The sequence below is a fragment of the Ostrinia furnacalis genome, unplaced genomic scaffold (assembly GCF_004193835.3).
Source record: "Ostrinia furnacalis isolate ACB-3 unplaced genomic scaffold, ASM419383v2 OfSCF0976, whole genome shotgun sequence".
Classification (NCBI taxonomy): Eukaryota; Metazoa; Arthropoda; class Insecta; order Lepidoptera; family Crambidae; genus Ostrinia; species Ostrinia furnacalis.
Window position 1 is genome coordinate 80222 of NW_021131215.1, and position 17117 is coordinate 97338.

Here is a 17117-nt window from a genome sequence, read left to right on the forward strand (position 1 = left end):
TGTCAGACGGTTAAATTCTCAACAATCATTAATAAATTAACAAAAATTAATTTTTATCACAATGTCTCGGAGAGTACTTTGGCCAAATTCTGCGATATTCTTACGGTGCACGAAGGCTACCAAGGCCAGAGGTTTTTTACGACAAAGCACTTCAAGAAGGTCACCCATTGCTTGTTCGATCTAGATGGGACCGTACTCGGTAGGTAAAAGCATGTACCAGCTATCATCATAGGTCATTCAGCCTCCAGTACAGGAGCACGACCCTCTAGTTTACCAGAGGCAAATGGAGGATTTGGCCGGCACTCCCCACGCTGGCTAGACGGGTTGGGGAGGCTAAGGCGGGTACAATAAATACGGGACTATTCCCACCTCTCGTTCCCACCACTGCAACTCCTGTGTAGCCTGGATCTACAGCTTGACCGCCAATAACCCAACCAGTGAAGGTCAAGTTTGTCACGGGGGAAAGTTATACTGTCATTGGACCCGCAACGAAATTAATCAGAAGAACATAGGAGTTCGAAATTAAGGTTCGATAGTCGAATTAAGAGCGGGTACAAGCTAGGTATCATATTACAGATATTTAAGCAGACGGTTCCACGCACGCACTTAGCTGTGTGGTTCCATAATATTAGAATCCGACCGCCATAGTCTTCCTGTGGTGACTAAGAGACAATATGCGAACACCAGGCTTCCTTAACCCGCATCGGTAAATTAGAGAGTCACATGCCCGTTTTCACCATCAATCCCTAATTTTTAAGTGACCCCTATAGTAACAAATAACAGGAATTGTGTTTACATAGGGGTCACTTAAAAATTAGGGATTGATGGTGAAAATGGGCAACAGTCTCATAAAAGATTAGATGATCTGTGACGATGCCTACTTTGAACTAAGTTCAAACTCTTATGTTCTTCTGATTAATTTCATTGCGGATCCAATGACAGTCTAACTTTCTCCGGGACAAACTGGACTGGTTGTGTTATTGGCGGTCAACCTGTAGATCTTGGCTACACAGGAGTTACAGCGGTGGGAACGAGAGGTGGGCATAGTCTTTTCCTCTAGTAGATTGGAGACAATCACACGTCTCGTAAGATACTTAGAAAACTAATGCCTGTTTTCACCATCAATCCCTAATTTTTAAGTGACCCTATGGTTACACATAAGAGGATTTTTGTTTTCATAAAGGTCACTTAAAAATTAGGGATTGATGGTGAAAATAGACTGACTGTACCTAATATTGCTAAGTTCCGATCAATTTTGCACTTGATTGCAATTAATACATAAAAAGTACGACAACGACCGAATTCAAACGTTTAATGTAGGTCTTTGTTGCACTGTGCCTTAAACTTAAGTAAGTACGAGTAGTTGGTACTGCATAAATAAATAATTTTTGAATAAAAATGTGTCCTTTCAGACTCAGAAATCATGTATCACAAAATGATAAAACAAATATGCGAAAAATATGGAAGGAAATACACAAAGGAGCTTCGCATCAGGGTAAATTATACTAATTTAGCTTTCGTTGTTATCATTGTCTTACTCTGTAATAAATATTTATCAGAAAACCAACGAATAGTGAAGTATACGGAAGACGATGTATTTACAAAAAAAAGTATTTAAGTATGTTTATATCCGTTGTCTAGTACCCATAGTACAAGCTTTGCTTAGTTTGGGACTAGAAGCGTAGTGTAAAATGTCCAAGGATATTTATTTATTTATTATTATTTACGTAGTTTGAAGATTGCTCCTGCTCTATGAATCGTCAAGGATTTGCCACACTGCATGCGATCTGCGGTCAGGTCCAAGTGAACGCAGCCTGCATCATTTTATGAAACATTGTCGGTCAGGGCGATCAGTCAGCGGTCCGGGCAAGACAATCTGCCTGCTATTGAAGGATTTAATCCAGCGCCAGCAGAATTCGAACCCGCGTTCCTCAGCTATCTTAGCTTATCACGGTTAAAGACATTTATTTTCTCAAAAAATTTTACAAAATCCACTTATAGAGAAAACACAAATACAATTCATTACAATTAAATACATTATTACCAACTAGCATTTTAAATGTGGGTATGTTTGAAAACATTCAAACATTGAGTTGTTCGACGCTGCGCGCTAAGCGTATTGCGACTTGCGACTACTTTTAGTGGGGATTTTTATTATTTTTATTATTATTATGATGATGATGAATCATTATTATTTATGTCATACTCTACAGATGTACGGAGTTACGGACCGGGAGATCTGCCTGACGGTGGTGAAAGAACTCAAGATGCCGATCTCAGCCGACGAGTTTGAGATGCAACTCGGAGACCTCGCCAAGAAGGTCCTGCCGGCAGCCCCGTTACAAAAAGGTTACATAGGGTATTTATATGCAAAGTCGCAATAATGAAAACGGATTCCTGTTTATACATTCCGTATCCTCACTTCTTTTTCATCTTTTCATATTTTGTTTTTTAATACTAACATTGCCATCTAATATCTTCAGCTAACCTTTTAACGGTCGACGGGGATCAAACTAAAGTAAAATGTATGTAATTGAAGGGAACGTTTCTGAGTGACGCTGATCGCTCGGCGCCGACGCTCTATACATTTCGGCTATCAGCGCTGATGGTCAGCGTGCGTCAGCGTGATTCTAAAACCAGCCTTACTCTTAGGTTGTCGCAGACTGTAGCATTTCTGAAGCCTCGAATCAGCAGTCCTATGCTGACGCTGTTAGGATAATGTCGCCTTTTGGTGGCAAATAAAGAATTTTATATTTTACTAATGGTTTATCAATTCACTCTGCTCTTCAAATTAAGATTTTTCTATTCTATCCTATTCTGAAATTAAACTTCAAACTTCGCCTATATGCCGCGTCCTATGACTGTTTGACTTTCCCCCGGGACAAATGTGACCTTCACTGGTTGGGTTTTTATTCGCAGTCAAGCTGTAGATCCTGGCTACACAAGAGTTGCAGTGGTGGGAATAGTCCCGTCTATCTTATTCTAACAATGATTTATCAATCCAGGAGCAGAGCGCCTGCTGACGCACCTGCACGACTACAAGATCCCCATGGCTCTGGCCACCAATTCCACGGAGCAAGCGGTCCGGCTCCACGCCACTGCCAGGCCTAGGCTCTTTGGGCTTTTTAACCATAAGGTATTATAGTATTCAATGGAGCAGGGTTTCCCAAACTATGGGTCGCGACCAAGTGGTGGGTCGCGAGCGAACATTGAGTGGGCCCTGCCTGTAGAACGACACACCACCCTACCGATCCAACCGCTAGGCAGCGGGCGAAATTTCCTATACGTGGGTCCCGAGTTTGGGAACTTGTATTGGATAAGTCGAAGCCCAGACAACTTTGGGAACCACTGCTATGGAAAACAATCGACTTCTTCTCAGTTACTCGCTCTTGGCAGAGTGGTTGAGGTCTACCATAGGGAGAGATCGGGAGATCTTGCGGAGAGCTGTAAACGCCTCTACAATCAATGCCTTAAAATGTCGACGCTAGGAATCAAATACAACATTAAAAGCCAAGTTTTTGTAAAGATACCCCAATCCGGCTGGTTATCGTGGGTGGATGAAGTGAAGACTGCCTTCCAATTAGCACGAGAGAAGTTCTTGACCGTGACTATGGACCGAAGATGTAGTGAAGGCAGGTCTCCCATTCGGTAGGCCGACGACCAGCTAAAGATCGTGGGAAGCGTCTAGATGCGGTCAGTTCGTTCGTTTCAGCCGAATGACGTCCACTGCTGGACAAAGGCCTCCTCCAAGGTTTTCCACAATAAACGGTCCTGCGCTGCCCGCATCCAGGCTCTTCCCGCGACTTTCACCAGATCGTCGGTCCACCTAGTAGGAGGGCTGCCCACGCTACGTCTTCCAGCCCGTGTTCGCCACTCGAGAACTTTTCTGCCCCAACGGCCATCGTCTTTACGAGCTATGTGCCCCGCCCACTGCCAATTGATTTTAGTAATTCTGCGATGATGATGCGGACAGTGCAGTCGTAAAAATCCTTGGGGGAGGCTTTTGTCCACCAGTGGATGTCATTTGATTGAAACGAAGTGATCAACCTCCCGAACGACATTCCTAACTCCTCGGCCTTAACCATTGGGTTGTTGTTGCCTTCACATAATAATCTTCTAAATATATGAAAGGAGAAACTGACTGACTGACATATCAACGCACATCCTGAACGGCTAAACGTAGACACTTGAAATTTGGAAAGGACGTAGCTTAGGTACCGTAGAGGTGCACTAAGAAAGGAATTCCCGAAATTCCCACGGGAACAGGCCCCTAAGGGGGTAAAACGGGATCCACGCGTACGAAGTCGCGGGCGACCGCTAGTAATTAATATGTATCAAGTTATTAACCCAATAATTCACTAGGTGTGCGCCAGTGATCCGGACGTGGACCGGGGCAAGCCGCATCCGGATATCTACCTCGTCGCAGCGAACCGCTTCCCGGAAAAACCAAAACCTATACAGGTATACATTATGCAACCATCGCCATGTAATTATTATTACAAGGCTATACATATACAGAGTGTCCCAAAAAGTAGTGTCATGTAATAAAAAAATCAGGCATGTAAGTAAGTTGACTATTCGCGCCACAGTGACCAAAAAAGTGCCTTAGCACAGAAATTTAAAACAATTATAGCTCGAACGCTATCAAAAATCGCGGAACATACATGGGGGTGATTTGGATAGTCCTAGTGATGCCCTACCTCTGGGCTTCGGCTTGACACTACTTTTTGGGACATCCTGTAGATATTTTTTATTACAAACAAAGACATACAACAGTACTGTCCTCTCTCCACTTCTAAATGACCGCCTCAACTTCGATGGTGCTATTTTATTTAGATTTCTTTGTTAGACTTTCTTATGTATGTTAACTTACCCTATTTTTGTATTCTTCAGTGTCTTGTGTTTGAAGATTCAGCATGCGGCGTAGAGGCTGCCACTGCAGCTGGAATGCAGGTAGGTACCAATTTATTTATTTATTTGCTTGTCACGTGGTAAATACAATGTGTACCTTGCACACATGACCTACTTACTATCATAACAAGCTGGCAGACTATTTCTTTGCTCCGCTCCGCCTCGGTGGAAACCGGCCTTAGTCTTCCTTTGGAGGGTAGAAACAATATTTTTTCCACTTCTTTTTTCAGGTGGTAATGATCCCCGATCCCCGTTTGGACCGCGAGCAAACCCGCCACGCAACACTAGTGATACGATCTTTGATGGATTTCCAACCGGAACTTTTTGGATTACCTCCTTTTGATGAGAAACCGGAGAGACGAGAAATGCGGGATGCTTCTCCTACAAAATAATTGTCATTTTTGGAAATATTTCGGGTATATACTGCCATCTATCGGCGAGTAGTCTTATTAATGGACTTGTCAGCGCCATCTGTAGCAGACTTTTTAGGCTGTAATGAAGTAAGTTGTGTAAACTAAAATATAGATGTCGCTTTACGTGAAACAATTTTTTGCATCTTACTATCGTCACTAAACAATATTTAAGCTAAACTTTTCGCGTTTATAAGTTGCCAAATTTTCCTATATTTTTGAGGCATTTATACTTGCTCATTGTTACGCTATTTTGGTGAAAATTACGTCTCACCTCACCAACTACCATGGAGTAGCAGATACATGTTCGAAGAAAATGTATAGATGGCGCTGTATCCCAAATTTTCTTTCAGCATTTTTAGTAACTAATTAAATAAAGTACAAGAATAGACAGTGATACTCTATTTTTATTTCGAGTATTTTGTAAAAAATAATAAATCTTCATAACATCATTATGTGCACCATCCAAGTCTTCATTGTTCATTGTGTATGTTCTTAGGTGTCTTTGTAGTAGGTAGGTGCCTTTTGTATTTCGAGGTTCTATATATTTTTTGCTATAGATTTACCTGAGATTTTAAAATATTTCTTTTTAAATAAATAAAAATGCATCGGCTTTCATGACTATGTTTTATTACCAAACCCATTAAAATTAGCATTACACGACAATTTTAAAACTATTTTAGCTTAACTCTGGAATTTATGTTTATTTACATTTATTACAATATGATTTATTTATACACTATTAACTAATAACCACATCTTTCTTTGGTCTAGTCACAAAATAATCTGCATTTTTAAAGGTTTTTTACTTGAAACTTGTTTTTATAGCACTTATACATGTATAAAAAAATTCTTAAGCTTGTTTATAGCACTTATACATGTCCAAAAATATAAATTTTGTATTTATCACAGCTTAGGGACATAATGTGGGACAATATTGAAAGCAGACAGCATAGAAACTAATTTAGAAAACCATCTATTTATAAAATTGTCTTATTTATTTATTAACTCCCCGCACCCCGCGCGACCGAGACCAAACATTGCTGGGGCGCGGCCGAGTGGATGAAACGATCTATAATGCTATAGAAAGTAACATACAAATAAAATAAAAATCTATTCCTTAGTTTAGTTCAGGTAACTTACTAATATAATTTATACAGAATCATATTATTATTTATGTTCTACAGAAAGGATTCCAGACTAAAGAAAGATGTGGCATCTACTTTTATCTAAAAGGTAACCAATGAACAAAAATATTTGGTTTTGAAACAGACAAAATTGTGACAAGTTTAGTTACAATACACAAACAAAAATGCTTTTTGTAAATGAAAAAGATATGGGTTGAACTTACAAATAAGTGGATAATATCATTCTTTTAAACTACGCGAGTCTGAGGTTATAGGTCTAAAGCCCGGTCCGTGAGCATGTAGAATTTTGTCCAATGACCCCAAGCTACCCATCCTTATCGCTCGCGCGTAATTATATTGCTGTCACGACTGTGCGACGCGCGCCCGCAGTGAGTGTGCGAGCGCGATAGCAACATAATTATGCGCGAGCGATAAAGATGGGTATCTTGGGGTCATTGGACAAAATTCTACGTGCTCGCAGACCAGACTATAGCACATAACTCGGTTAGTGCCTGAGGCATGGGAGGCGGGAGGGTGTTTTTTGTTACGTCAAATCAGAGTAAATACAAATGAGTAGGTCATCTTCATAGAAACACACGGGCGCGGTTTGTATGTGAGCGCGGGGTTGCAGTGTGTGCGTGCGCGCCGCATACGTGTTGGCGCGCTCACATACAAACCGCGCCCGTGCGTTTCTATGAAGATGACCTCATTTGTATTTACTCTGGTCAAATGTCAGCGAGACTTCAGATTTTGTATGTCACATCAAAATCACTCCTGTACCGCTCCCATACCTAAGACAGTGATTGAGTTAAGCGCTAGACATAAATAGTTCAGCTCATATCATAACAGTCTTCAATACAAGTATATTAGTAATTTATGTACTCCACAAGTATGAGTATACTTGAATTTAGAGACTGTGCCAAACTTGTATACAGGGCATAAAAAATACATTTAGAGATTTAAAAAACATTGAGAAATTTTTAACCAAAAAAATATATAAAAAATGTCAGTTTTGGAATTGGATGTCTCTAGTTTCAAAAATATTTATGTACTGACAAAAATAAGGTAAGTAAATTGAGAGCATGGTAAAACTCAACAGTTTTAAGTTATACAATTTTACAGAATCCAATTACAAAATAGTTACGCCCTGTATACACTAGTGTCTATAAAGTTAAATACAGATACATAAGTATGCAATATACCTACATACAGCAAAATTGCTTCGTACGCAATCTCGTATAGTTTTAATAAATTGTGCTGTTTTTAATATACATAATAAAACAAACGTTTTTTTTTAAATTACTTGATAACTTTGGATAAAATAAAACATTTTTGAAGAAAAACATTTCATTTTTAAACGTTTTTACAGGATCAGTCTCATTGGACATTTTTTTTGTTTTTATACAATTTATATATTTTTTTACACAGGCACTTCGCATCCTCGTAGATTTATACTGACTAACAATTTAGTGTTTTTATTGAAATTGATTTTTAGTACCAATTTCACCCGGTTGAGGCGCTAGTGTGTTATTAGATATATTTCACGCAAATCATTGAAAAACTTTAGTGCTAGAAAAAGCAAAGAAGTTCAGAGGAGGCAGTATTCGTCAATCCAGTTACACAAAAATTGTAAATCAGCATCAAATAATTCGTGAGGCCCAAAGTGGCCAAAAAGTTGACAACACAACCTTATTCCAATGAGGGCTATCGTTTTAGCGCTCACCAGTTGGCGCCACTGTAGAGTAAGGTCCTGTCACTTGCTAGTAGCGAAGACAGTGGCGCCAACTGGTGAGCGCTAAAGTGGTAGGAGGACTATCGCATTTGCACTCATCAAGATGGCGCCACTGTAGAGTAAGGTCCTGTCAATCGCCAGGGGTGCCAACTGTTAAGTATAAAAACGATAGCCCTCATTGTGACAAAGACGTGTTGCGGACTTTTTGGCTACTTTGGGTGTCACGAACTATTTGTCGCTGACTGTAAAAGACATTGACATTGACAAGTATCGTGGGGCATACTCAGTTTTACATGTAGAATTTTATTTACTATACGGACTCTTTCAAATAAGAGGTTTTGAGCCAGACAGTCATATGTGTGTGGGAAAATTGTATGACAACTACGTTGGAATAAAAATAACAATTAAAAACAATTTGAGGGGACTCCAAAAAATTCCAGTTTCATATGTCGCTATCCCTCTCAAGCAAAGCGAGATACCAGCATGAGCGACAGTGAATGATAGATAACTTAGTAAACAACGTTTTGGAGCCGTGCTGCTCAAAAGGTGTTATTTGAAAGAGCCCTAGGAATAGGCAAAAAACTAAATAGATTCAGACCATTTCGAGTTAAAACTAGCTTGTATTTAATGCCTAATATGTGATATCATCAGGTCATTCAGTCTCGATTGCAGGAACACGACCCTCTAATTTACCAGCAAATGGAGGATTTGGCATACACTCCAAACGCTGGATAAGAGTTGTAATGAAGTATTTGTGATATAATTTCACACTATCAGATCAAGGCGTTTAATATTCATCATCATCATCTCAGCCACAGGACGTCCACTGCTGAACATAGGCCTCCCCCATGATTTCCATAATGACAGTTTTATATTGAGTATAATTTTTAACGTATTTGTTATATTGTGGTCATTTCAGAACTAAATATCACATAATTGGACTTTTGATTACATAAAAAATAACGTATCAACGATAGAATCGTAATAAACAATTCGTAAATCAATGCCAACTTGAATATAATATTAAAAACAAAATAAATTATATATTTTACATAATATACACTTCTCAGCAAGGTTGACGCGTTTTCGGTGTCTTTCTAAAGCCCGGTCTGTGAGCACGTACAATTTTGTCCAATGACCCCAAGCTACCCATCCTTATCGCTCGCGCGTAATTATGTTGCTGTCGCGACTGTGCGACGGGCGCCCGCAGTGAATGTGCGAGCGCAACAGCAACATAATTATGATGATGGGTAGCTTGGGGTCATTGAACAAAATTCTACGTGCTCACAGACCGGGCTTTAGATCCATATTGCTATTTTTTTTAGATCGAGTTAAATTTTACTGCAAATCCATCGTCAAATGTACACACGTCCACAGTGTTAACTATCCATTTCCGTTTTTGCTCTCGCTCTTATCAAATGGTGATTCTTTGCGATAGAACGAGATGACATGGCCGGCAATGGGCAGTTAAAACTGTTGCCGATAATACATTATTTACCAAAGAAATTCCAAAATACTGTAAACGTGTTTTTTCCGTTTCATACCTAATTATTTAGAGCTTGACGACTTTTGGTGGACGGATTCTAGTCGGTCTTAATAACCTCAATAAATTTTTTGAAGATTTATTTACACGTAAAATGAGGACTTCTGAGTACTATAATTTTATGTTACCTTGTGTATAGCTCATTACTATGATTTTGTCCTTCAAGAGATGTTAGTAATTATCAACCATCAGTTGAGCTATAAGTGTCTAAAATCCATTGGATCAGTAGTCTCGGTTTAGGTATTTTGTACAAAATATTAGAAAAATCATAGAGTTAGTATAGAAAAGAATAATTTAAAATATCATTGGCAAGATTTTTTAAAATTACATTGTCAGGTACCGCCATCTAGCGTTCAGTAGAGTAACTACACCATTGTTTATAGTTCAGTTACTTATTTATAGTTGGCGTTGTTTTGTTAAAACATAAAATAATTGCACTTTTTAACGAATCAAAAAGCAAAAATAAGTACCGCCATCTAGCGTTCAGTTAAGAAAACTATCTACCGTTATTTACAGTTCAGTTATATACAGCAGATGGCGTTGTCAGATTTTGAATCGCGATATTATCCGATGCATGAGTTTCATTTGTTGAAGAAGTCCCAACTTATACGTTGTCTGGGAAAGTAAGAAAACATCTGATTCTCTCACTCATACCAGCATCTTAAGGTGAGCAAGAGAGACGGATAAAGCCTTAGTATTTAAAAGAAAATAAGAAGTTATTTAAAAACCAGTCTTAAGTCTGCCATCTGATCATCTTGGAAATATACATGTATCATATACCTGCTTTTTTTCCGATCTGCGATACTGAATTCAATTTACAATTAACGGAATCGATTTTGACATCCGATTTGGAATTGAGAACAGATTTGTTGCAATCGATTTTGATTGATTTATCTTTTGTATCATTGACGATATTGACGCATCCATTTTCTAAATGTTTTTGCTCTTTACTTTCTTTGCTATCGACCACTTTGTCATGAGGAGCTTTTGAAACAATTTTGCTATCACAAATCGAACCAGTTAAGCCGTTGATTTTAAAATCATTATCAATTTTACTGTTGACTTTAACATCATTATCAATTTTACTGTTGACTTTAACATCCTTATCAATCTTACTGTTGACTTTAACATCCTTATCAATCTTACTGTTGATTTTAACATCATTAGCAATCTTACTTGTATTACCAGCTTTCAATCTATCTTCTCCAATCTTCTTAGCTTCTCTCAACTTGTCATCCTCTTTTAATTTCTGAGCTTCAAGTTTGAGTTTCTCTTCTGCCTCTTCTATCTTCTTAGCTTCTTTTAAGTCTTTTTCTTGTTTCACTTTATCTTCATGCCTAAGTTTTTCTTCTTCGCTCAACTTGTCATCCTCTTTTAATTTCTGAGCTTCAAGTATGAGGTTTTCTTGTGCTTCTTCTATCTTCTCAGCATTTTTTAAATCTTCTTCTTTCAATGTCTCTTCAAGCCTCAGTTTTTCTTCTTCATCCTTAATTTTCTGAGCTTCAACCCTCAGTTTTTCTTCTGCCTCTCTCTGCTTCTTCTCGGCGAGTTCCTTCCTTCTGATCGCGTTCCACCACGGCATGAACCGCTGGAACATCACGCGGGAGCGATGCTGCGGCTTGAGGACCCAGGATATGGCCATGTCCACGTCGGCGATCCTGGAAGAATGGGGAGTTGTTTGAGTGATACAGATATTAACGTTTATAGAGCATCATGACAAATTATGGGTAGTGTATCTTTAAGTTGCTTATAAAAAGTTCCTCTGTTTCACCATTCCAAGTCTTATTTTTGCGACAAGTAGCCTAGGCCTTAGGTACCAAGTCAAAATTGATTCAACCGTGGACAGAGACAGAGCCTTGCTTTCGCACTTCTTAGTTATACAAAGTACGGCACAAGGTCTGTTTATGCCATTCGAGAACTTCTTCCAACATTATCATCATTAGTTCGGCGTACCTATCGCGAGCACCTGAATCTCCAAACCAAGAGACTTAGCAGTAACATAAGGTGTTTATTTATAAGGGCTTTTGAGTACACCAAAACTAGATTCTTAAAACTCTTGGGCATATCTTACCTCCTCTTGAATCTGTCCCGGTCGATAGCGCAGCGTTCCCAGTGTCCGGCACGCGCCTGTCTTGCTGCGAAAGTCCATACACGCATCACGTGCACCTTGGGCGGGTTTGGAGAGAAGTGTACCTGGAAAGGAGAGAGGATGACTGTTATTAAATGATCAAGTAGTTCTGGCAACACTAAGAAGACGCCTATGCTCTATCTTTAGAACTTTTTTGCTTCCTCTTTTCCACAACATTTTGTATGTGCAACACGGTCGTATTTTCTCCGCAATACATTATTTGAAACTTGACTTTCGTTGCTGTACTAAGGTTAATACCTTCCCCTTAATATTATTCATCAAATTCTTTAGTGTCCACACCGCCTTCCCCTTCATATTTGTTTTAAGCAACTGTCCTTACCATAGGTTGTCTAGAAGAGATCGTTTCATAGCGATAAGACCGCCTAGTTGTACCTTGTGTATTCCTTTTTCTTTCTGTTATGTTATTTGGTGTGCAATAAAGTGTATTTATTATTATTCTTTGTTTGTAGGCCCTTTTCAGGGCACTTATACACGTTCTAATATAGCTTGCCCTACCACCGCCTTTTTAAAATAAAGTTGGCAAGGCTGCCTTTCTTGTCCACGCACCAGTTTTCCTTCCAAAACGTAAATGCATGCAAGGGAAGCCACGGGAAACAGCTAGTGAACAAACGATCTTTGATATCTTTAATACCACATACCATTTGCGTAAGACAAAGCCTATTCATGTCTTTGTTGACTCAAGAGACAATGTGCGAATTATTCACACAATGGCCGGTGCTTGTTTGATCTTAGTTTCAATGTGTATAGTACATAGTAATTAGGGCTTGAATACCGGAATTCCGGAATTTCGTAACTCCGGAATTTCGGATAATTTTTTTCCGATATTTCAATTCCGGAACTGAAGCCAATATCGTATTCCGATATTGAAATTTTTCATAAATTATTTTAAGTTTTCAAAACGTTTAAGTGTCAAAATAGGTTCTTAGATAAGGAAGTCCTTGAGATATGTATTCGCAACTTTATTAGTAATTATATTAAGAGGCAATAGGGCGAAACCAAAGCTCCAAAGTGTTCGCTAGAGACAACTCTAATGGGCGAAGCCAGCTGAAGAGAGCGGATGATAGAGTAAAACCTGTTAATAGCTCAGCCACAGGACAGCCACTCGACACTATACCGAAGATTAGCCGGACATCAGCCCTTACGTGATTAGGATAGTCTCAAAAAGCTAAAGAACAACAAGTCACGGGTGATGACGGAATAACCTCGGAGCTTCTGAACGCGGCAGGTAATAAGCCGATAATGAAAGTCCTTCATAAACTGTAACTCCGTCTTACTCCAGGGAATAATGCCAGAGGCACGGAACAAATGCTTGGTGGTGTTTTTCTTTAAGAAAGGGGTAAAAGCCTTATTAAGGAATTACAGACCCATCTGGGTTCTGACTCTGAGTCATGTCTACAAGCTGTTTTTGAGAGCCATCACGAATAGTCTCGCGCGTAGGTTCGATGACTTATAGTCTCTCGAGGAAGCCAGTTATCGAAACGTTTACACTACCATATACCGCATCTATACGCTACGGCAGGTTATACAGAAGACCGAAGAGTCTAACTTGCCTATATGCTTGGCGTTCTTAGACTATGAGAAGGTCTTTGAGCCTGGCTGAACACGAGGGCGATTCCTCTGCGATTCCTCTGCAGCGAGCTGTGAGGCAGGGAGATGTAATAATACGTCGAATTCAACTCGGCTGGGCAGCGTTCGGGAAACTACATAACATCTTTTCGACCAAAACACTTCAGTGCCTAAAGACGAAAGTCTACAATCAGTGTGTGTTACCAGTAGTGATGACACACGGTTCGGAAACGTGCCCTCTTACTATAAGGCCTTATAATAAGCTCAAAGTTGCACACCATGGTATGGAGAGTGCTATGCTCGGTGTTTCTTTTCGAGATCGAACCAGAAATGAGGAGATTCATAAACGAACTAAAGTTGCTTGGCATATTATAGCGATCGGATTACCAAGCTAAAGCAAAAGTGGCAATGGGCAGGGCACATAGTACGTAGAACAGACGGCCGATGGGGCAAGGTTCTAAAGTGGAGGCCACATACGTGTACGTGTTTGTCGGGAGGCGCTTTCTTTTTTTAACCAACTCCGGAACTAGAACCGGAATTCCGGAGTTGAGTGCCCAATATCGGAAATCAGTTCCGGAGTTGAAAACTATCCGATATTGCAAGCCCTAATAGTAATACATCATCATCTCATCATTTAGGCCCAGAAAAGACGGTGAAACGCAACTGCAACGAAACTGCAATTTTGTGATGATTCTGATGAATGAAACTGAAACTGAAAGTTTCAAACTGGTCGCGTCATTTGTGGTCTCTCAACGGACGCTATGGCAGAAACTTAGATGCAACTCAAAAGTAACTAGCAATTGCAGTTTCGTTGCAGTTGCGTTTCATCGTCTGTTCTGGGCCTTAGTCTCCATCTCCACTGCAGGAGAACGACCCTCTCTAATTTATCAGAGACTAGCCGCCACCAACCGGTCATTGTGGAAATCATTGGGGGAGGCCTATGTTCAGCAGTGGACGTCCTATGGCTCAAATGATGATGATGATGAGCCGACCTTACGAACTCTTTACCGCCTATGTTCATCAGAAATAATGTAGGATACTAATGGTGAAAGAATTTTTAGGTCCAGTAATTTCCGAGGAATTTCAATACAAACAAACAATGAAATCTTTCTTCTTTATAATATCAGAGACAAATGGAGGATTTGACCTACATAGTCACTTTTTACGCTGCACGCGCTGGCCTGATGTTAGATCAGTTATGAGTTCTTATTCTGCATAAAGTGCCAAAAGTTTATAGTTAACTAGCTTTCCGCCCGCGGCTTCGCCCGCGTGGAATTTTGTCTGTCACAGAAAAACTTTATCGCGCGCGTCCCTGTTTCAAAAACCGGGATAAAAACTATCCTATGTTCTTTCCCGGGACTCAAACTATCTCTATGCCAAATTTCATCAAAATCGGTTGCGAGGTTTAAGCGGGAAAGCGTAACAGACAGACAGACAGACAGACAGACAGACNACGGTATGTCTATGGATAATCACAAAAAGTTACGTATTTTTTTCGCGGAGCGACGATCGACCTATCTCACCTCCCTAATGGTCGAAGCGCGACTGACGTTAACCGAATAGAATGCTGTGATTGGTTTCTGGTGTTCGGTTTAACGGCAATTTTGTATTATTACTCAAAATTTTAGGTACCTAAAATCGTGTGACCAACGTATTTCGCTTTCTCAATTCAAAATAATTATAAGAAGATATTTTTTTGACTGTTGTGTGGAAAGTATATTTAATTACGATGATTTCAGTACATGATACACACAAATTGAATAAAAATTGTGAATGCAGTACCCAAATGTTTCATTGCAACCGAAGGTGTGACACGATGAGAACGCGAAAAATGACCCCGTTTTTTATCGTTTCATGTGATTTTTTCGTATTATTTTTGCTTCTTTTACGATAAAATTTATTTTGTATGTAGCTAAATAGATATTTTATCATCTGATTTCAAAGTTATTGTTCTAACTTATACCGTTTATGAACTATTACTGTGTGACCATCAAATTTGAGTGTAAATGAGAAGTACCCACCTATATTATTATGCGCATTTTTTAGAAGTTATTTTTGGTAACCGGTGAACGCCCGCGCTGTTCCTACACAATTTTATTTTGAACAACTTATTTGGTATAGACAAAGTCTTTTTAAAAAAAATATATTGCAGAAACTCTATTTCTCTCATATTCTTCATATTTATACTATTCATTTCAATTCTCATTTCAGAGTGCAAACTCTCGCTACAAGATGACTTCAAAAAACCCGCTCCGGTCTACATCAAAGATGGCGTCTTTTTGGCGCCAAACCCCGCGGGCGACATACGGTTGCGGAAATCGGAAACTCTGGCCGTGGCCTGCCCGGGGAACAAGCGGAGGGTAGTCCTTGGGAATGTAACTACTAGTCTGGATGTGGTGGTGAGAATATACTCATTAAAAATTGGAATACGAAAAAATAAAAAAAGTTCTAAAGTCCTAAGAGCGGCTAGAAAATGAATCTAGACAATCAACGGACGAACGTTGTTTTCTTTTTTCAATTGAAACAGGCATTGACATACTTTTTTGGATCTCAAATTCGATTCAAATTATGTTTTTAGAGGTTTAAACCGTTCGTTATATTCAATTTTTTTATTTTATTTTTATTTATTTATTTAATGAGCAACATAATAAGCTTACAGAAATAAATAAATAAATAAGTAGAAATAAATAAAGAAATAAATCAATAAATAAGTAGGTAAATAAATTGAATTCCAAAACAACTGAAGGTATCAAACTTTTCAGTTAGCAACTTCAAAACCGATCTGGAAGGGTTTTTAGAGAAGGCAGAAGGCTGGAAGGGTTTTTATGAGTAACTAGCTTTCCGCCCGCGGCTTCGCCCGCGTGGAATTTTGTCTGTCACAGAAAAACTTTATCGCGCGCGTCCCTGTTTCAAAAACCGGGATAAAAACTATCCTATGTTCTTTCCCGGGACTCAAACTATCTCTATGCCAAATTTCATCAAAATCGGTTGCGAGGTTTAAGCGGGAAAGCGTAACAGACAGACAGACAGACAGACAGACAGACAGACAGACAGACAGACAGACAGACAGAGTTACTTTCGCATTTATAATATTAGTTGGGATTGCCAAATCATTTTTATAAGAGTAAGATAAGTAAAAACGAAAGTAGTAAAAATCAATTTCGCACATGACTTGTTTCCGTGCACGAAACGAAATGAAGATTAGAATGATTAAAAAATACGTCTACACGATGGTGTTATCTCAGTCCGAAGAAAGTTTCTAAAACAATATGGAACTGGAATTCACAAACAATATTGTTAGGAAAGATTCTATTATAATATTCTATCTAGAATATTAGTTAGAATTTATCTTGTGGTGCAAAGACACATAATATTACTATGTTGATGTTCGGGACTATTCCCACCTCTCGTTCCCACTGCAACTCCTGTGTAGCCAGGATCTCCAGCTTGACCGTCAATAACCCAACCAGTTAAGGTCAAGTTTGTCCCGGGGGAAAGTTAAACTGTCATTGGACCCGCAACGAATTTAATCAGAAGAACAAATGTTGATGTTATTGTAAAAGCAAAGACTCAGATAAAATTAATTACTCTCAATCAACAAGTAAACAAACTACAGTATATGCCACGTCACCGCCAAAAATACATCGACCCTGCGTGTGACGTCACAACTCACTCGCGC

At 39.2% G+C, this 17117-nt stretch overlaps 2 protein-coding genes across 2 annotated transcripts in view; one reads left to right on the top strand and one right to left on the bottom strand.

The window, feature by feature from the left end:
• LOC114350788 (probable pseudouridine-5'-phosphatase) lies at nucleotides 1-5659 on the top strand (the record flags this gene model as incomplete). Its single annotated transcript, XM_028301720.1, has 7 exons — nucleotides 1-199; nucleotides 1413-1495; nucleotides 2214-2349; nucleotides 3006-3136; nucleotides 4363-4461; nucleotides 4894-4953; nucleotides 5142-5659. Coding segments are annotated over 7 exons (870 nt in total), but the record flags the coding sequence as incomplete, so codon positions are not given.
• A 4020-nt stretch (nucleotides 5660-9679) lies between these two features.
• PPP1R15 (Protein phosphatase 1 regulatory subunit 15) overlaps nucleotides 9680-17117 on the bottom strand; it is a 36666-nt gene continuing 29228 nt past the window's right edge. Inside the window, exons 2-3 of the mRNA XM_028301708.1 lie at nucleotides 11795-11916; nucleotides 9680-11381 (exon numbers count right to left, since the gene is read on the bottom strand). Coding sequence (XP_028157509.1) covers nucleotides 10496-11381; nucleotides 11795-11916 — 1008 coding nt within the window. The 3' untranslated portion in view covers nucleotides 9680-10495. The remainder of the gene's footprint in view (nucleotides 11382-11794; nucleotides 11917-17117) is intronic.